Source organism: Capronia coronata, assembly GCF_000585585.1.
Source record: "Capronia coronata CBS 617.96 chromosome Unknown acBCG-supercont1.2, whole genome shotgun sequence".
Classification (NCBI taxonomy): domain Eukaryota; kingdom Fungi; phylum Ascomycota; class Eurotiomycetes; order Chaetothyriales; family Herpotrichiellaceae; genus Capronia; species Capronia coronata.
The window spans coordinates 1,604,658-1,625,131 of record NW_006912894.1 but is presented as its reverse complement, the minus strand read 5'-3'; the positions used below and the strand labels follow the sequence as shown (position 1 = coordinate 1,625,131).

At 53.6% G+C, this 20,474-nt stretch overlaps 6 protein-coding genes across 6 annotated transcripts; 3 read left to right on the top strand and 3 right to left on the bottom strand.

Annotated features, from left to right (window-relative positions):
* Positions 1-549: 549 nt before the first annotated feature.
* Positions 550-2,065, bottom strand: A1O1_02252 (citrate synthase, mitochondrial; the record flags this gene model as incomplete). Its single annotated transcript, XM_007723163.1, has 3 exons — positions 550-738; positions 796-1,911; positions 1,967-2,065. The coding sequence occupies 3 exons, from the start codon at positions 2,063-2,065 to the stop codon at positions 550-552; spliced, it is 1,404 nt and encodes a 467-aa protein (XP_007721353.1).
* A 1,463-nt stretch (positions 2,066-3,528) lies between these two features.
* Positions 3,529-5,949, top strand: A1O1_02251 (uncharacterized protein; the record flags this gene model as incomplete). Its single annotated transcript, XM_007723162.1, has 6 exons — positions 3,529-3,648; positions 3,708-3,953; positions 4,108-4,204; positions 4,243-5,375; positions 5,432-5,636; positions 5,687-5,949. The coding sequence occupies 6 exons, from the start codon at positions 3,529-3,531 to the stop codon at positions 5,947-5,949; spliced, it is 2,064 nt and encodes a 687-aa protein (XP_007721352.1).
* Positions 5,950-7,081: 1,132 nt separating this feature from the next.
* A1O1_02250 (plasma membrane ATPase) lies at positions 7,082-9,963 on the top strand (the record flags this gene model as incomplete). The annotated part of the gene is made up of 2 exons (XM_007723161.1): positions 7,082-7,516; positions 7,585-9,963. The coding sequence occupies 2 exons, from the start codon at positions 7,082-7,084 to the stop codon at positions 9,961-9,963; spliced, it is 2,814 nt and encodes a 937-aa protein (XP_007721351.1).
* Positions 9,964-11,237: 1,274 nt separating this feature from the next.
* On the top strand, positions 11,238-14,588 carry A1O1_02249 (uncharacterized protein; the record flags this gene model as incomplete). The annotated part of the gene is made up of 1 exon (XM_007723160.1): positions 11,238-14,588. One exon carries the CDS (start codon positions 11,238-11,240, stop codon positions 14,586-14,588), a length of 3,351 nt encoding a protein of 1,116 aa, XP_007721350.1.
* Positions 14,589-15,463: 875 nt separating this feature from the next.
* Positions 15,464-17,378, bottom strand: A1O1_02248 (uncharacterized protein; the record flags this gene model as incomplete). Its single annotated transcript, XM_007723159.1, has 3 exons — positions 15,464-16,790; positions 16,884-17,091; positions 17,183-17,378. 3 exons carry the CDS (start codon positions 17,376-17,378, stop codon positions 15,464-15,466), a joined length of 1,731 nt encoding a protein of 576 aa, XP_007721349.1.
* Positions 17,379-18,727: 1,349 nt separating this feature from the next.
* On the bottom strand, positions 18,728-20,338 carry A1O1_02247 (uncharacterized protein; the record flags this gene model as incomplete). The annotated part of the gene is made up of 1 exon (XM_007723158.1): positions 18,728-20,338. The coding sequence occupies one exon, from the start codon at positions 20,336-20,338 to the stop codon at positions 18,728-18,730; it is 1,611 nt and encodes a 536-aa protein (XP_007721348.1).
* Positions 20,339-20,474: the final 136 nt, after the last annotated feature.

The following is a 20,474-nucleotide window of genomic DNA, read 5'->3' as shown; positions in this document are numbered from 1 at the left end:
CGCGATTCTCACCCATCAGCCACCCCCAAACCTGGTGTTCAACAGGAACGGGTCCCCTCTGTCCCCTGGCCTTACGGCCTGCTAAACGCTGAGGGTGGGTCGGTTGGTGCCGTCCGGCCACCCAACAGGAAACGCTCATCTCAACGCCAGAAAAAGAATAAAAAGAAAGTTGGGCAGGAGACTGGCCTGTCTTGCTACACATTATTAACTAGCCAGTGAGACTCGAGGTGACACGGCTGGAGAAGTGTCTCACCCGTTTGGGCGCCTTGTCTGCGGCTCCAAGCCCGGGGTTTCCTCCGCTAGGTGAAAAATGATCTTACAGAATTATTAGCACGCGTAGAAGCGGTCAGAAGAGCATCTCAACATCCAAGAACTCGTGTCAATTACAATACTGGCATATCGGATGGCTCAATCCACAACTGACCACAGCGGAACTGCAACCATCCAAACCCCAGACCCTTTGTAGAACTACAAGTTCGTTTCGCAATTGTACATCGCTTGCTCGCTTGATTGTTTGCTTGCTCCTTGAATCCTCCAGCCCAAATTCATTTACAATGAAGCTCCAACCAATTTGGCGTAAGCTTCCGTGCTGAAGGACTTGGGTCGTTCGATCGGGGCACCAAGGCCACGGTCGATGATGAGTTGAGGCAGGACACCGAGAGCGCGGGAGACACCGAACAAGACAGTGTAGTAGTTGGCTTCCGTCAAACCGTAGTATTGGAGGAGGACACCAGAGTGCTAGAATAGCCACGTTAGTTAAAAGCATGTTTGTTTCCGGGGTCAGTCACAACTTACGGCATCAACGTTGGGGTAAGGGTTCTTCGTCTTGCCATGCTCGGTCAAGACACCTGGGGCAATCTTGTAGACCTGGCTGACAAGCTTGAACATCGGGTCGTTGGGAAGCTTGCGAAGGGCAAACTCGCGCTGCGAGACGTAACGAGGGTCGGTCTTGCGGAGGACTGCGTGGCCGTAGCCGGGAACAACCCGACCAGCGTTAAGCGTGGCCCACAGGTAGTCAGTGATGGCCTTGTCACTAAGATCATCGCCAATAGTCTCCTTCATCTGGGTGAGCCAGCGCAAGACTTCCTGGTTGGCCAACCCGTGGAGAGGGCCAGCCAAGCCGTTGAGACCGGCAGCGAGGGACAACATCGGCGAGCTCAGGGCACTGCCGACCAAGTGGGTGGTGTGGGCGCTCACGTTGCCGCCCTCGTGATCAGAGTGAATCGTCAAGTACAGGCGCATGAGCTCGACGAAGTCGTGGTTGTCGCCAAACCCTAGCTGGTTCGCCAAGTTGAAGGAGTAGTCCTTGTCTTTCTGAACGGGTGCGACCTTGCCATCCTTGTATGCATTGCGGTAGATCTTGGCTGCGATGGTGGGCAGCTTGGCAATCAGGTTCATCGAGTCTTCGAAGGTGTATGTCCAGTAATCCTTCTTGCTGATACCCTTCTCGTAGGCTTTGGCGAACTCGGAGGTATGCTCGAGAGCGGCGACGGCGATGGAAAATTGAGCCATGGGGTGCATGTCGCTGGGGCATCGGTCAATGAGCTCCTCGACATATTTGGGGAGGTCTGATCGAGCAGCCCAATCGGCCGACAGAGCTCTGACCTGTTGCTCGCTGGGAACTTCACCAGTCAAGAGCAGCCAGAACAGGCCTTCCGGAAGAGGCTCCTCGCCGCCCGGGGCCTTGGGAAGCACTTCCTGGCATTCCGGGATGGTTCTCCCACGGAATCTGATACCCTCTTCTGCGTCAAGGACGGAGCCTTCCCAGACCAGAGACTTGATGCCTCGAGCACCTCCGTAGACTTGATCAAGGGTAACCTCGCCAATGACCTTGGAGCCATAGTCTTTCCTCAGCTTCTTGACCTTCTCGACCTCTTCCGGAAGCTTAGCGGCGAAGACCTCTTTCAGAGTCTGTAGAGCATCGGGTCAGTACTGATAGCTCCCAATGTATCCGGCGCAGGCTTACCTTAGTGCTTGCGCAGCGAACACCGTTGTAGGCGGACTTCTGGACGAGCGGTCTTGACGAGCGGAGCAAGGAGCTCCCAATTCGAAGCGAAGATGCCATGGTAAGAGTTTAAGGTACTGAACTGGCTAAGTGAAGCAACAAGGCGGAGAGAAGCTACAAGGAGAGAGCGGGCAATTTGGGAAAAAGTGGTTGAGAGCAGTGACGACGATAGCGAGCAGCTATTTACCTCAAGTACTATGTGGTAGATGGGATAGCGCAGAAAGGTTTGACTGGCCCCCGGGGGTTCGGAAGAGCTTCCCTTCGATACCACTGTCCGAGAGATCTCTATCCCTTGACAAGTTGACGCCAATTACGGCCCCTCTCCCACACTGGCACTGGCAATATGGCACCGCAGACTCCGGAGCAGTTTAGTACGTATGGCTTCTAAGGGTTCAGCGGCAACGAATGGGTCTTGGGCTGGGAAGCTCGGCAAGTCGGACGGCACGCGCACAATAGGGACCAACCACGACAGTACCTTACAAAGTACCTATAGTAGTAGTAACCCACAGCATGCTGAAGGCACCTATCTAAATTGCTGCAACAATAATTCGGGCTACAACTGTACTGCCTACTACCTATGTACATACCTAAGGTACATACTGTAAATGGGCATTCGGCGCAAATGGCGCGAAGTACTTCTTACTAGTAGTCATTAGAGGGTGCAGCGCCAGTAACAGCTCTGTATTTTAGGTGCCTTAGGTGCCTACATCTTAGGTACCTACCTACCTAGGTACCTACTAGGTGCCCGTAGTGAATGATACTACCTAATATTAAATTATTCTAGGCCGAGAAAACCCCTCGTCACGTGCACTACCATGTAATTGCAACCCCCTGGACGATGGGGAGTGCAAACGAAGCAAGCGGAGAGTGATGGAGCAACCACAGCTTTGCCGCCACCACTCTCTGTCCAGGTATCCATCTCCAGCCAAGTCTACCTAAAATAATACCTGCCACTGCGGTGCCTGCGCACGCCGCCCGCTCATGAACTTAAGTTAAGCCTGTCGTCCTTCCACGACCCCCCAAAAGTCTGTTCAAATCTCCGCTTCTTCTCTTCCAACCTCTTTCCAACCTCACCATAACTCATCTCCCCCTTCGACCTCGACACAAACTTCATCCTCCCATCTCTGCGCACGTAGCGCCTCGAACTTGTCGTAATCTTCATCTTCTCCGGAGAGTCTCTCTCTCGTTGCGTCTGGCCGATAGTATTCCTCTTCCTCGGCCCACCGATCTTGCCATCAGCAGCCGCTGCTACCCTCTCGGACTGTACACAGTAGAGAAGTCTGCATCGTCGTGGTGGTTGCAGGAAAGAGAAAGCCACACAACGTCGTCTTGCACCATCATTCTTCATCACTTGACTTGTACTTGGAGTTTGTAAGGCGTCTTGTGGGACACATTCTGACGCGTCGGCTGGCTTTCCATCTTGTCGCCATCAGAATTTGCACCGTCCTGCAAACCTAGCCCTCACAATCTTATTGCAAAGTACCCTTGACATCGATCTTGTAGGGAGATCTCGCTGGTTCACCATGTCTTCTGCAGTAGCGGAGCTGGACTCTATCTTGCAGTCCATGCTCAACTTGAAGCCGCCAGGGGTTTCCGGTTCCAAGATCACCGCCATCACCTCACTCTGTACCGCGAATATCCAAGTACGTTCTCGAGCCTTTCCGTCGCCTGCGAAACTTCGTGTGACTAATGATCCGTCTAGTCTGAGTCAGTTTTGATCCAGAAGATCTATACGCATTTCAAGAAGACGCCGGGGACACACAAACTGGGAGTACTCTATGTTGTAGACTCGGTGACACGACAATGGGTAGATCAAGCCAGAAAGTCGGGTCAACAGCCTGGTAGCGGAGCCCCTGATGGGACTTTCGCCGCTGGTGTGACTCGCGTGACTGAATTACTACCTGTGCTCATGAACGACATCATTGCAACAGCCCCAGAAGATCAGAAGGTATGCTTATAAGTTTACTGTCACGCTGTTGCGCTGCCGAGACAATGTATTGTCCACTAAGTCAGATGTTGTGCCTCCAGCGCCTGCTGGTATCCTCTCGCGTCTTTGTCTTCACAGCGGGTAACTTGTACTCACCATCTGCGTTCTTTGACAGGTCAAAATCAAGAAGCTCATCGAGATTTGGGAGCGGTCCAACACTTTTCCTGCTCCATTACTGGCATCCCTGAAGGAAAAGCTTGATGCACCAAGAGGTAAGCCCGCTCCTGCACCTGGTGCTCGATGCGATGAGATGGTTCTAATGCCCGGGTAGTCTCAACCACACCAGAGAAATCGCCAGCGCCTGGCTTCGTCCCCCTGGGCCAACCAGCGGCTAACTCTGCCTCTACAATGCCGCCTCAACAAGACACTTCAGCCATCCTCGAGGCCCTCAAGAATATGGCAAAGCAGAACGCCGCCGCACAGCCCGCCGTCGCACCCGCACCAGCGCAATCTAGTTTGAATAATCTGTTAGGCACGCAGAATGGGACTCCTCAGCCGACCAGTACCGTAAACACAGGCCCTCCTCCCGCTGCCATGGCCGCCAATGGGCAGGCTGTAAACCCCCTTGGAGCTCTATTCGCTGGAATGAGTAATGGTGCGCAAAGTCAGAGTCCTGCGAATGTACCTCAGAATCCGCTGGCTGCGTTTCTTCCTCAGCCACAAGCTCCTGTCCCGATGGCGCAGAATCCCGCTCCCTTAGGTCAAGATCCTCAGGCTCAGTTCCAACTATTGCAGCTTCTGGCTGCTCAAGGAGTTCCTCCCGATCAATGGGCCACTGCGCTACAGTTGTTGAACATGCAAACTGCCAATGCCAGCGCTGGCGCCGTGCCTGGCCTTCCCTTTCCGCCACCAATGCAAGCAAACAACTGGGCCGGCCAGCCGGTCGGTCAGTCACGTGATGTCCACACCCGCTCACCTCCGAACCAGTATCGACGCCGGTCTCGCTCTCCTGGATTCGACAGACGACGAGATCTGTCTCCCAGACGTCGCCGGGACAGTCCCGGTCCTGATCAGTACCGTAATGACCGTGATGGCCGGCGCGGGAATGACTATCGTCAGCGAAGCCCAGCTGGTCGGAGACGTCGAACGTCGACACCGCCCGCTAGTGATATCAAACTGCCACCGCCGGGCCCGAAGAACATAACTTGGGATACGTCTCTGCCCAAAGGTCACATCAAAGTGTACAGTCGGACCCTATTCGTGGGTGGGGTTACCTCTAGTGAAGCACATCTGCGAGCCATCTTCAACAAGTTCGGGGTGGTCCAGACCTGCATCGTCAACGTCGACAAACGTCATGCCTTTGTGAAGATGATTAATCGTCGAGATGCGGAGAGTGCTCGCAATGGGTTGGAAGAATACAAAGCCGGTGACATACAGCTTCGGGTAAGTGATCTTGTCGGAGAGCCTTAAGCGACATAATTACTGACAGGAGCAACCAGACCAAATGGGGTGTCGGTTTTGGACCACGTGACTGCAGCGACTATGCAACCGGCGTTAGTGTCATTCCTATCGAACGTCTGACGGATGCCGACCGCAAGTGGCTGGTGACGGCCGAATATGGCGGGACAGGCGGTCTTCCGATCGAGCAGTTCATGGTGGTCGAGGAGCCGGATATTGAGATTGGCGCGGGTGTTTCTTCCAAAGGTAAGCGGGCTCGTTCCAGTTGCTCGGTCATGTCTAACACTATACTACAGCCATGAGTCGACGCATTGCCACCGATGCAGGTGGCCGACGTGGACCCCAGTCATCCCGCCTCCATTCCGGCCGGGACGATGGTCACCGGGACGATGATCGCCGCATGGATCGCAATGATCGACAATCAGGCGCCGGCAACAGTGGCAGCGGGATGCCGGGAATGCCTTTCCCAATGAACTTTGGAAACATGACCAACGGCATGCCTGTCTTCGCAGCGGGCTTCCAATATCCGCCGTCCCAGCAACAGGGCAAGCAGGATTAGAGGCATGTCAGGGCCTGCGCAGACACAGCGACGTGAGCCTTGAGTGCATTCATTACTTCCAAGGTTGAAAGCCTTGGATCTACGGTCTAGGATGATACCCCTTGTACATGTTTCTAAAGCAACATATCGGCGTTGGGACGAGGAGGGAACTTCTCTCTTCCCTAGGTCTCAATTGGCAGGCGGGTGGTGGACTTTGAAATTCTGTTCCCTTCCCTGGTAGAGGGTGGCCATGACTTCTTTTCTCCGAGCGACATGCTTCCTCTTGTTACGAGAGACAGTGTTAAAATTCCAGATAACGAAATCATCAGAACTGCGTCCAAATATCTGTTTACCGCGCGCGAACGGTCGCGTTGTCCCTTCATTGTAGCACATAAGGTCAACAACATTCTCGGCGCTGAACTGGAGGGAAGGACGGTCGGCACCCTACCGTGCACGTTGTTGCAGCACGTGGGAGAGGTGTTAGGAGGAATATCCGGGGTAGTATAGTAGCACGTATTAGCATTGTCGATGTCACGCCAGTTGGAAGCCAGCAAGTAGAAGATTGAGTGGCTGTGTTGGTCCCCTATATGCACAGCATTATGGCGGTGGCGGTGGCAGTGGCAGTGGCACATGAATGCGGATGCGGATGCGGAGGAACAGAGTGCACTGGCAGTGCAGTGGTCTGCTCCTTATTGCGGATGATCAGCTACGAGGTCCACCAAGGAATGATCTCTACCAGTAACACCCGTTGGACTGCAGTGGGCACTACACTCAGCACTGGCACATCTGGAGTACAGTATCCATTTATTTATCCGTCAAGTTGCGGGGAGGAAAGTCGGGAGTCCTCCATCATCAGTATCTGTGTGACTACATTACATCTTTCAAGTGTTTCTGATACCTTCCTCACGCCTGGAAATTCTCTATTCCTAAGGTACATTCACACAGCCACAAGATATCCTACCTAATCCGTGCCTGCGGTTCACGCAGCTGCATCCCGCCTGCCTCCCTTCCTCCTCCTCCTCCTCCTCCTGCCTATTGACTTGCCGCAGCGGCCTCGCTCCACAGGCGAATACAACCCGTCCGCCGCGTTTTCCCTCATGGAGTTCACATAGCGCCCCTCCTACCTATCTACGCCTCCCCTATCTTAATCAATATGGTAGACATACCATCCGACGTCAGTTCGGCGGGATCCACTCCCGGCAAGCATCCACCTCGAGTTCAAGTGAATCCTACCCATGACCTTACCTCGGAAAAGCCCATGCAACATAATGGCAACGTGCTCAGGGATCGGAGGATCTCTAGAGCCGAGAAGGATGACGATGAAGAAGACGAGGATCTCGACGCGCTCATAGAAGAGTTGGAGTCCTTGGACCCTGACGCCGAGATGGAGGCCGAGATGGAAACCGTGGGAGGCGCGAGGAACGTGCCTGAGGAGATGCTACAGACCGACCCGCGGGTGGGCCTCATAGAACCAGAGGTGGTGGCCAGACGCAGGAAGTACGGACTGAATCAGATGAAAGAGGAAAAGGAGAACCTCCTCCTGAAGTTCCTGGGCTACTTTGTCGGTCCGATTCAATTCGTCATGGAGGTGCGATTCCTTTGCCATGCACATCCATACCACGCTCGCCATGACTCAGACTAATCTTTGCGATGCAGGCAGCTGCCATACTCGCCGCCGGTCTAGAAGACTGGGTCGACTTTGGTGTCATTTGTGCTCTTCTGCTGCTCAACGCTAGTGTCGGGTTCGTTCAGGAGTTTCAAGCCGGGTCGATTGTGGAGGAGTTGAAGAAGACTCTGGCTCTCAAGGCTGTTGTCCTCCGAGAAGGTCGCTTGGTTGAAATCGAGGCCCCAATGGTAGTCCCGGGGGACATCCTGCAACTCGAAGAAGGTACAATCATTCCCGCCGACGGCCGCATCGTTACAGAAGACGCCTACCTCCAAGTCGATCAATCTTCAATCACCGGCGAATCTCTTGCCGTCGACAAGACCTTAGGAGACACTTGCTATGCTTCATCCGCGGTCAAACGAGGGTCTTGCTTCATGATTGTTACTGCTACCGGAGACAATACTTTCGTTGGACGTGCGGCTGCCTTGGTCAACGAGGCGTCGGGCGGCTCTGGACATTTCACCGAAGTCCTCAATGGCATTGGAACTGTTCTCCTCGCTTTGGTTGTTTTCACCCTTCTAGTGGTCTGGATCTCCTCTTTCTATCGGTCCAATAGTATAGTCACTATTCTTCGATTTACTCTGGCCATCACCATCATTGGCGTTCCCGTCGGTCTTCCGGCCGTCGTCACCACCACCATGGCTGTTGGTGCAGCTTACCTTGCGAAGAAGAAGGCCATTGTCCAGAAACTTTCGGCCATTGAGTCTCTCGCGGGTGTGGAGATCCTCTGCACCGACAAGACGGGCACATTGACGAAGAACAAACTCTCCCTACACGAACCATACACCGTCCAAGGCGTGGACCCCGAGGACCTGATGCTTACTGCGTGTCTCGCTGCCTCCAGGAAGAAAAAGGGCATGGACGCCATTGACAAGGCCTTTCTCAAAGCGCTTCGGTACTATCCTCGCGCGAAACAGGCCTTATCCAAATATAGGGTGATTCAATTCTTCCCTTTCGACCCGGTGTCGAAGAAAGTCAGTGCCGTCGTCGAGTCCCCTCAGGGTGAACGCATAATCTGCGTCAAAGGTGCTCCATTATTCGTCCTTCGCACTGTCGAGGAAGACAACGAGATTCCGGAAGAGATAGAAATTGCATACAAGAATAAGGTTGCAGAGTTCGCGACTAGAGGTTTTCGTTCTCTCGGCGTTGCGCGGAAGCGAGGGGACAGCTCGTGGGAGTTGTTGGGGATCATGCCGTGTGCCGATCCACCTCGGTATGATACTGCGAAGACCATCAACGAGGCAAAGTCGCTAGGTCTTTCGATCAAAATGTTGACGGGTGACGCTGTTGGCATTGCGCGAGAAACCTCACGACAACTTGGGTTGGGCACCAATGTTTTCAATGCCGAACGACTAGGACTTGCTGGAGGCGGGACGATGCCAGGTTCAGAAGTGTACGATTTCGTGGAAGCCGCGGATGGCTTCGCCGAGGTCTTCCCACAGCACAAATACAACGTGGTGGAGATCTTGCAGCAGCGAGGGTACCTTGTAGCCATGACTGGCGATGGTGTCAATGATGCTCCGTCCTTGAAAAAGGCCGACACCGGCATTGCGGTTGAAGGGGCGTCAGACGCGGCTCGATCGGCGGCTGACATAGTCTTCCTTGCGCCTGGACTTTCGGCGATCATCGACGCGCTGAAGACCTCTCGACAGATCTTTCATCGCATGTACGCCTACGTCGTCTACCGCATTGCACTATCGTTGCACCTGGAAATCTTCCTCGGCCTGTGGATCGCCATCCTGAATCGGTCGCTGAACCTAAAGCTAGTTGTCTTCATCGCCATCTTTGCCGACATTGCCACATTGGCGATTGCATACGACAATGCGCCTTACTCGAAAACGCCTGTCAAGTGGAACCTCCCCAAACTATGGGGCATGTCCATTTTACTGGGGATAGTCCTGGCTGCAGGCACCTGGATTGCGCTCACTACAATGATCGTGGGCGGGGAGAATGGAGGCATCGTACAAAACTTCGGCCATATCGATGCTGTGCTGTTTCTCCAGATTTCGTTGTCCGAAAATTGGCTGATCTTTATCACCCGGGCCAACGGGCCTTTCTGGTCCAGCATTCCTTCCTGGCAACTCACAGGTGCGATTCTGCTTGTGGACCTTCTGGCCACCTTTTTCTGTCTCTTCGGGTGGTTTGTTGGCGGCCACAAGACGAGCATCGTGGCCGTGGTCAGGATATGGCTGTATTCATTTGGCGTCTTCTGCGTAATGGCTGGAGTCTATTACCTGCTGCAGGATAGCGTGACCTTCGACGACATCGTGCATGGCCGAAGATCCAGAAGCAATAAGGTGTTGAAGAAGAGGGACATGGAGGATTTTCGTAAGTTGTTGTCCGCTGCATTGTGTTTGGCATCTCACTGACCTTGTCATTAGTGGTGTCATTGAATCGTGTGTCCACCCAGCATGAGAAGGTTGCTTGATGGCAACCATTTGCTATTGGTTGGATCTGCACAATCAACGGCAGCAGGAACCCCAACAAGTCTGCCAATCTCACAGATCAATTCACAGGCCTTGCATGGCCGAGAACTGAGCAGGACCACCAGGAGATCCAGAGCCTCAACAGTGCGATGAACCTCGCCCAGGGCGGAGACTCCATCTGGCAAGGGACAAGGTTTCTTCTACCCAGCCTTTCATGAGTTGAGATGTGGTCATGGGGACATCAAAAGAGATCTGGAGAGCCGACGCGGAAGGATACCTAGAGTCATCCTTACATGGGGAGGGGTTTCTTCATTCACCCCCTCTCTCTGCGGAGCGGCAGCTGTGGCCATTGGTGGACTAGAGAGAACAGACTCCTGGTCAGGAGATATGAAACGGCCCAACTGCAGAAACCCTGAGCAGGGAACGACCGGACGCTGATACTGATACCCAATTTTATGATATTCATTTTTTTCTGCAAGGTTTTGTATTCGGAGGCGAGTGAGCGATACCCCAGTACCACAGTATCTTTTTCTGACTTTGAAGCGATGGCGCTATTCGATGAATTGAGTATTATATGGCTTGTGTGCGGGAAGCGATGGTTGTCACCCTTCGCCAAGCAGGGGCATATACAGTGAGAGGATATACTCCAATTGAGGAACGAAGGCAGGAAGAGAGGAGTATGGCATGAGGAGCGGATGCTAGATTGAGGTAGATAACGTCTCTCAGCAATTGACCTGAGTCCGTTGCAATGTTACCTTACCGACCACTTGACCTACCTCGAGATAGGGTTGCTCTTCTGCAGAAGGTAGAGTCTGATCCTGCTTACCCTGCTTGCCGTGATTGCTCTGCTTGCTTAGTGACCAACACCTTCATGGTGCCGATGCCTGTCTTGACAGATGGACTTTGATCAGTCCAAGGAAAGATTCATCTTCATCTTCAGCCAGCCTTGTGCAAGAAAAACGCAGTCATGTGACATCGCGCGACTAGCGCGGGGCAGCCTTCCACTTCTGCCGCAGACAAGACGCGTTTCCCTTTGTCTGCGCTTCACAATCGACGCGACGCAGACCACTATGTACTACACCTCACGAGCAAATATCTCTTTGTCGCCAGCATTGGATGTGACGAGCCACGTGCACAACAATGACCCCCTATCGCGGTAGCCGGTGGACTTCGATGTTGTCCGCATCGTCCACAGCCGTCACACCCATTCCTGGCAAATGGGATTTAAATTCTGCTGGCTGGTTGAGCTTCTTGAAGGCCTCGATGCTGCACGAGGGCAGAAACCTCTCTCGTCGTCCCGCGCCGTGAAGCCAGAACATCTTGCGGTGGAGCGATGGTTCAAAGAGTATGGTCATAAAGTCCCTAGACATGGACCGTCGGCTGTTGCCTTCTTGTCCTGCATCTTCCCAGAACGTCTATCTCACCGGAGCTACGCTATGCAAGAGACCCGCCTAGCCGCAGTCATGGGCCGCGTTTTGCACCTTGGGTCTGGTCGTGCTGAGCGCTTGCGAAGATGGCATGAGTCCAATCTCGACTTTGCAACCTGTCTCCAGCAGATCATGGCCGAGGCCGAGATGCCTCTTCCTCAGCCCGGAAGCGAAGTCACCCTGGAGCAAATTGATGAAGCTCTGCTGCAAGTCGCGGCGAACTCCCCCTTCTCATCACCGGATATCAAGAGATCAGCCAATGGCGTCTTGCCGCACGACGTTCTCATGCCTATCGTCCGACGGCTACAAAGCCGGGAAGCGAAGTGGCTCGTACGTATGATCTTGAAATCGTACAGTCCTGTTCAGGTCCCCGAATACAGCGTTATGCAGACCTTTCATTTCCTTCTTTCCGATATTCTGGCGGTACAGAACACTATCGAGGCGGCTGTGGCGATCCTGGGAGAGGAGGATATCAAGCCGCTCCCACCAAATCCGCCGAAAGAACTAAGGCCTCTTTTCCGCAAAGCGTGTGCAAGATATGTCGTTCCCAGGCTAGGCGTCATGGTTCAGCGACAGCCTTACTATAAAGCCAGAAGCATCCATCACTGCTGTCAGATGGCAAGTCAGCGGTCCATGAGTGTGGAGAGAAAATATGATGGCGAATACTGTCAGATCCATATCGACAGATCCAAGGGCAATATGAACTGCATACAAATCTTTTCGAAAAGTGGCAAGAACTCCACGGATGACAGAGTCCGTTTACACGGCGCAATCACCGCAGGCTTACGGTTGAACGACCCTGACTGCGCTATCAAACGAAATTGTATCGTCGAAGGAGAACTGCTGGTATGGAGCCGGTCCAAGAAAGCCATTCAGCCCTTCCACGTCATTCGCAAGCATGTTATGCATGGGCTGAGGTTTCTGGGCAACGAAGCAGATTCTCCCCGTGCGCCGGATGAGCAGCTTATGATAGTATTCTATGATATACTGCTACTTGATGACAAGATACTCACCAATGAACCCCACGGCGAACGACGGCAGGTCCTGGAGGCCACTGTCAAGCGGAGCGAGGGTGAGGCTGACGTCGGCCATCGCAATGTCATCGACTTCGCTTCGAGGAGTGCCAGAAGCGAGCTGCGTGAGTTCTTCGTTCATGCCATCAACCAGAGATGGGAAGGACTCGTTCTGAAAGGATGCAAGGACCCGTACTTCTCGTGGGGGGCGAATAGCAGCGTCATCAAACTGAAGAAAGACTACATCGCGGGGCTCGGCGATACGGTTGACCTATGCATTGTGGGCGGTCGACGCGATCAGACTGTGGTGGATGAGCTAAAGATTGGTGAGCTCTCATGGACATCTTTCCATCTTGCCTGCATTGAGAACAAAGACGAAGTAGGGAGGTTCAGTGCTAAGCCTGCGTTTCGCATATTGGATGTGCTGTCTCACCACAACCTTTCCAAGGACAACATTCTTTATCTGAACGTGAAAGGCCAATTTCTGCAACTGTCGTATTCGGAGATTACACCACATCTAGACGTGCGAACCGATCAGAAAGGGATGAAGCCACCCACCGTCCTGTTCAAAGAGCCGTTTGTAGTCGAGGTCATGGGAGCGGGTTTCGACAAACCCTCCAACACATCCTACTTCACTTTGCGCTTCCCACGAGCACTGAATGTCAAGATACACATGGACAGGTCGGTTGTCGAAACCAACACTTTCGATGAATTGCAAGACATGGCTCAGAAGACTCTGACGCCGTCGTTGGACCAGGAGGAGCAAGAGGAAGCAGGATGGCTTCAACGTCTGATCATGGCTGATGGCAAAAACCAAAATATTGATGCCAATTCTCAAAGCACAAGTCCGACGAAAAGCACTCCTAGTTACAAAGGTAGTGTCGGGCCTGGATGGCGAGATGTGGGCGTCATACCACCCACACGCTCACCGGAAATGTGTTTGATTACCAGGCTCCCGGACTCACCAGGCGTTCGACGCACGTTGGGGAATGACCCAGGTCGAAAACCCGAACTATCCATATTGGCGTCACCATCAGAGTCTAACAGAAAGAGACGCAAAGTGCGTCGTGGGTCTCTCGCGGCCGACAATCGACTCGAAACAATCATCGAGGAAGATTCCAGAGGTCCTGCCTCTGCAAGAGCTGTGGTTCCCATGTCTCATGCTTTGCAGAAATCTTTGTTGACGATACCACCATATGACCCTCCAGCAATCTTTCGACCCCTAAGAAAAGCTTCCGCTCGACCAAGCAGCTCCGACCTGTCTAGCCACAAGAGAAGACCACTGTCGGAACTCTCCAACATCTCGGCACAGCAGCTCCAGAAACGCAAAATGGCTTCACCAGACCTTGCCGCGAAGAATGTCGCAAGTATCGAGTATGCACCACCAAGCAGTGCTTCTGCTCAACAACCGGTGCGGGAGCAATTGACAGTTCATGTGCCAAAGCGTAAGCTCTGTTCAAGTTTGTATCTACCAGCGGATCATTTGGCCATGCTAGTTCTGGACTCTTGCTGGGTGGACGGCAACAACGACTCTGCGGCCGTCGACGCGCAATCCCGCCAGACCTGTCCCATCCACCGACGAGTGTATATCAAGGTCATGAACAATGCCGGTTTCGAGACCGAGGTCGCTCGCGAGATATTCGATGTATGTAGGGCGATCAGGGAAACATGGATCAAACAGCAAGATCAACCCGAACATCAATATACACTTACTAGTAGACGCCATATGCCACCGCCAGACCAGAAGAGCACCAAGCAGAAGGTGGTCATGATATTCAATCAGCGGCTCTCCGAACACGAGTTTCGCACCAATCCGGGAAAGCGCCACTGCGATGTCTGCAACGTCTTGATGGATCCGCGAAGCCACAAGTTCTTTCTGGCCTGTCACTTCCTCACCTTCGAGGTCGAGACGGCGGTGGTTCCGAGAAGCTCTATGCCTGAAGAAGCAGCAGCGGCCATCAGGGGCAGGAATCCGGGGAGCGACAATAATGAAAAAGAACTGCAGAACACTGGTGAAGAGGTTCAGAACGTCGAAACCATGTCTATGAGGACCTCTTGGGACTGGGATGAGACGGTTTTGCGGCTGCCCAGCCGGTCATGGGTGAAAGTGGCCAGCAGCACCTGTTAGCGGAAAGGAACCACGGTTTGATGCGGCAATACATCATACCCGAGCTATGCCGAATACGGCGACAAAGATTAGCCAATGGTTTACTCTTCCAAGGAAGGTATTGGCTCGACAGGTTTGGACATCTAGCAAAAGGAGACATCGGTGCCTCTTTCTCTTTTGGATCAGAGACTAGATAGAAGGACCCCGACTCAGATTGGAAGGGTGAGTTGTGACACTCTGGTCGTCCATTGTTGGATATGGTCTTGCTTCCAGTGTATATGGTGTATATTGCACACCAGACGAAGAAGAAGAAGGCTTGGGAAAGGTCGCCTCGGCTTTTCCCCGCTTGGTGTATATAAGTGTGTGTGTATATTTACATACGCGTATTAGTATGTCGAGTCAGTTACCTTATTGTTATAATATCACAGTTTTTCGCTCAGTCATGGAGCATCACATCTATCTACCTTCCTACCTACATATCTACCCACCTATGTTGTATATATGTATGTAGTACTATGAGTACAACAGGTACTATCTTCCGTGGACCTAAACGACCTTTTGGGTAAGGAATCTGGAGTCTTATAGATCTATATCTATTCACCTCGAGTTCTCTCCGTTCTGGGTTCCCGTTTCATACACGCACTGTCACACATGAGGGGTGAGCTGATGACACATGATGTCGCGGCGAGAGACGAGACGATATGCTATGATAACCAACCAAGACTAGGTACATACATCTCAGGGGCATCGTCTAAGGTATGGTGTGTACTCATCGAACGTGAGATACATGTAGCCAGCGTGATCGACAGCTTGGCAGCATTTGGAGCCCTGTATTCTAGCACCATGTTCTCTAAACCCATGTACTGACTGGATCTGTACATCTATCATTCCTCGGCTCAAAACAACCAAGAGACAAACGTGCGATAGAACCAGCCCCGCGACATGCCCGCCTTGCCACGCTCCATGTCCTTGGCGCGCTTCCTGGCCAAGAACTCCTCTTCCTCGCGATCAATGGCATCCTTGCCGGACCACAGATCGGCCGTTTCAGGCGAGACGCCCTTGCACTTGGTGACGAACTTGTAGCCGAAGATCATGATCAGGTACAGCGGGATGCCGAGATAGCCGGTGACGAAGTTCTTGTAGTCGAAGTCGCCCCAGGACTCGGAGTGCGTGAAGACGGGGAAGTTCTTGGTCAGCGCGATGAGGATGCACAGCGCCAGGGCCCCGTACGACCCGGGCACGCCCAGGGGCGCCTTGAACGCCAGCGCCGTGTCCGGCACGTTCTGGGCCCGGCGCGCACGCACGAAGTAGATGTGCGCGACCAGAATCGAAATCCAGGTCAACAGGCCGAAAATGGTGGTCAGGTTGACGAAGTAGCCAAACACGATCCTCGAGTCGTCCGAGACGTTCATGAACGCAAGCAGCGCGAACGCCGCGGAAATGCCCAGCGCATAGATGGGCACGCCGCGAGAGTCGGTGCGTCGGAAGATCTTGGGCGCTTTGCCTTCGCTGGCGAGGCCGTAGAGGGTACGGCTGGCGATGTAGAGGTCCGAGTTGGACGCCGAGAAGACGAACAATAAAATACAGCCGTTTAAGATGCCCGGCAAGGCGTTGATGCCGGCGAGTTTGACCGCGACGACGAAGGGCGACGCCGACGCCGAACTGGTCGCTTTGGTCGCGAACGCTAGCTGTTCCGAGTCGTACGGCACGAGCATTCCCAGGAGCAGGACGCTGAGACAGTAGAAGAACAGGATACGGTAGAAGGTGAGTTTGATGGCGCGCGGGATGGTCTTGCGAGGGTTCTGTGCTTCGCCGACGGTCACGCCGACCAGTTCGGTGCCTAGGTAGGCGAATGTTGCCGTCACCATCGTGGACCAGAAGGCTAGGAAGCGCCCGGTCGCGCCTGTGTCGATGTATTCGGCGAACGCGCCGGGGTTGGACCAGTACCGGAACCCTTTACGGTCGTGGTCTGGCCCGCCGCCGAGAGCAAGCACGAGAGATAGAATGATGATGCCGACGATCACGATCACTTTAATGGTCGAGAGCCAGAATTCGAATTCGCCGAAGAAGCGGATGCCGAAGTAGTTGATGCAGACTATGGCGACCCAGAATATCGCGATGAAGACGCCTGGATTCACTTGGTCGCGGTCGACCCAGTACTGGATGATCAGGGCGCCGGCTGTGAGTTGGTTGGGAGTGACAATGACGTATTTGAACCAGTAACTGTGCGTTAAAGGGTGGTCAGTCGAAGAAGCGCTAGGAGCGAGCGAGGAGAGAGACAGGAGACAAGAGGGAAATGGAAAGGAGAGACTCAACGTGTATCCAAGAGAAAAACCGAGTGCTGGATCGCAGAAGCGTACGGCATAACCGGTGAAGCCGGACGACAGGGGTAACCAGGCGGCCATCTCGCCCAATGCGCACATGACGAGGTAGACGAGGAAGCCGACCACTGTGTATGAGATGAAGATGGAGCCAGGGCCTGCTCGAGCCAGAGCTTGACCTGTCCCGATGATCAAGCCGGTACCTACGTAAATAAGAAGATAGGTCAGACTGGTTGTTCAGAAGAAGCTGAGTCTTCAGCAGAGACTGATATTGAAGTGCAGAATCTTTCGTACCTATGGCACCGCCAATGGCTATCATCGTGATGTGACGCGCCTTCAGGCCTCGATGGAGCTGAGTCCCATCGTGAATGTCGACGCCATGGACATGTTGTCCGCTGACGACAGGAGACACAGTCTGCGGCTGCGCCGTGTATTCACTCTTCTCCATGTTGTCCAGAGGTGGGCTGGAACTGTTGTGGAAGCCGGTCATGGCTCACTGAAGAATGGGTGAGCAAACAAGGGATCAGGAGAGTGAGAAGAAGTGACAAAAGGGTAAAGTCGCAACTTCCACGTTACACAAACCCTGAAGGTAGGTGGGAGAAGATGAACAAATGAGACCATGTGTGGCCGGGATTCTCTTGACGCTTAATACTCCCTGCCTCCCTGGCCGCCTGGTTGCCTACCTGCATACCTCAGGTACCTACCTACTCCGCCCCATCGTCTGGCACATGGTGAAGGTTCTCGAGTAACCAAAAGCCGTCAGGCTGACTCTCACGATGTTACATGGTCTCCATGTCCGCCCAGGAGAGGAATTGGTCTGGACCAAGACGATTCCCGGTGATCGGCTATCACAGTCCACTGCAGATAAGTGATATCAACGCCAGTGGCCACGAACAGAGGGAGCGAGTAGGTGTGCAGCCAGTAGTGGACACAAGATCTCGTGGGGGACGACGTCAACAGCTGGCCAGCGGACGATACCTACACAGAAGGATGGAGACCCAAGAAGTTTCCAAGAATGAATCATTGACATGCCAGGGTTGATACAGGTGGTAGTAATGTGTAATAAGCTACACAAGGTGCCAACGGAGATTTGGTGAAGCAACCCAAGACCAAACCAAGCGGATACCAAGACAAGGCCAAGACGAGCGGGACAAGTGACAGTGGCGGAGAGTTGGAGTAGCGACAAGGGGGAGGCCTCTAAGCCCCGTTACTGCTTCCTGGAGCTGTTGGATAATGAGCCGAGGACAGCACCAACCAACGTCATGCTTGTATGATACGAAAGAGACGGTTGGGGGCGAGAATGCGCTCGGAATAAGGAAGGCCCAGCGGGTTCCCCGCTGGGAATGTTTCTAGCATTGGCAGTCGACAGTGTTTGTTGTTTGGTGATAGGATAGTATGCAGGCACCTGTGTGATTGGTACAAGAACTGTGGAGGAAGAGTTACATCCTGGCGTTGAGGAATATTGCAGAAGTGATTCCCACACAGGTTCACGTGTGTACCGGCATCCACTTGGTGGTGAACAAAGCTCAACCTCTTGGGATATCGACAGGGCTCCAAGGAGGACTTGCGAAGATAGCCGCAACTACGCGGTCCACCTGACAACAATTTGCAAGGCCGTGTGCTGAGTTTGAGGATGGCTTCAAGAGCGTGTGGTAGATGCCGGTGCTGCATAGGGTGCTGAGTTCCAGGTTGTCTGCAACTCCAGTACCGTTGGGCGGATCGCAGAACGGACCATAGAACGGCCCTCTTGCTTTATGCAAGTGCTTCTTTCTTCGATTGTTCTGTTCAAAGCTGGAGGGACTCTTCTTCGAAGCGCGAAGGCCAGGATAGCCGTATCCTTCAGTCGAAGAACGAATCCCATAACTTCTGCAGCAGTCCGCCGCCCTCACCTCCACCAGATTCACCCGCTCCGCCGCTCTCTCCACTCCAAGGTTCTGATTCTCCCGGACCCCATACATCACCGGCTTCATTCTGCCCACCAAAGCCGCTTTCTGGAGATTGAGGATCGTAAGGCTCACCGTAGGGTTGTTCTTGGGGACTGGCTTCTGGTGGTGGGGATTGAGGGCCATAAGGATCATATGGTTCGCTAGAGGGCGATTCTTGAGGGCTGACTTCGGCTTCTGGTGTTGATCGAGGGCCTCGTCCGAGGCCTCTCTGCATGGCTTCGTAGCCCGCCAAGGTCCCAGCACCTGCGATGGCTCCCTCTCCCGCTCCCAGTTCTCCAGCTGCTGATCCAACTGCTCGACCAGCTCCACCTACTGCGGCGCCACCGAGAACATCGCCGGCTCCTGCAGCCCCTGCGGCTCCAGCGGCTCCAGCGGTTCCAGCGGCTTCACCGGCTCCGGCAGCACCAGCACCAGCTCCTGCTCCTGCAGCTTCGCCGCCGCCTCCCATCCAAAAGGGAAACATAAATCCATGTCCACTATGGCGGGAGAAATAATCATAGTCGATGTTAACAGCCGTTGCCAGCATCACTGCCCTTTGGTCCAGTGTCAACCCATATTTGTCTTCGTTCCCGCCCAAAGCTTCTGCATATGCAGGCTCAGTCTGTGCTCCTGACGAGGCACCATGGCTTTGCTGCGCTTCTCCTTCCATACCGGCAGCATCCATACGCAGAAGGTAACTGCCAGTGTCCGTGAACAACTCCCGAGCAAAGCCACGGAAACTGCGATTGATAGAACCGATGAGTCGATTATCTTCATCTCGCAGGGAGAAGTCCCAGGACAAGAAGGGTTCATTGATTACTGCAAACTGGGCGAACTCCACGACACCAGTAGGTCCGTGCTTTTGCGCGGACTGTTGCTGCTGCATAATGGACAAGTCATCAACACTCGTAGATGACATTGCTCCGGGTCCAGCATCGCTCAACATTGGATAATGCGAGAGGAACAAGTTGTATTTTCGTCGCAAAGGTGCCCATTCCGACTGGACTTCGCCAATGACACGCATCTCGTCCAGCGGGATGGGTGATAGTTGCTGCATAGCTGTGAGGTCTGGGTCGGTTGCTGGAGTTAGGGCCGTGGACGAGGACGTCTCAAGGCCAGGAGAAGCTGCTTGAGGATCATACACCCGTATACATGTCTTGATCCACGAAAACGGACGGTGGAACCTCAGAACCTCTTTACCATGTCTATCGAAAACATGGGTAGTGAACGCACGGTGTGTTGTGAATAGTTGCCTGACCATGCCCTTTCCAATGCCTCCATCATGTTCGGCCATGAACCCAATGTGGTTACCGTGTGGGTCGAGTATGACATAGCGGTTGGCTTGTTCAAACCCTACTAGTAGACTTCCAATCTCGATTTGCCTCTGTATCACAATGCCCGACTGCGACAGAATATCGGTAGCAGGATGGCCGGCCTTGAGAACAGCATTCGCATCTTCAGGAATATGTACGGGTGCGAGCAGGGTATTATCTTTCGGGTCCATCTCGGCTAGGACCTCCTCCATAGATGGTGGTTTAGGAGGGGGATCTCCATGTGGAGGAGTAGGAGCCGAGCCATGCTGTTGATCTTTCTTCGGATCTGGGGATGGCGCAAACCGTGGAGGGGAAGTCTGGATTCCTCTGAAACAGACGGCCGGAAAA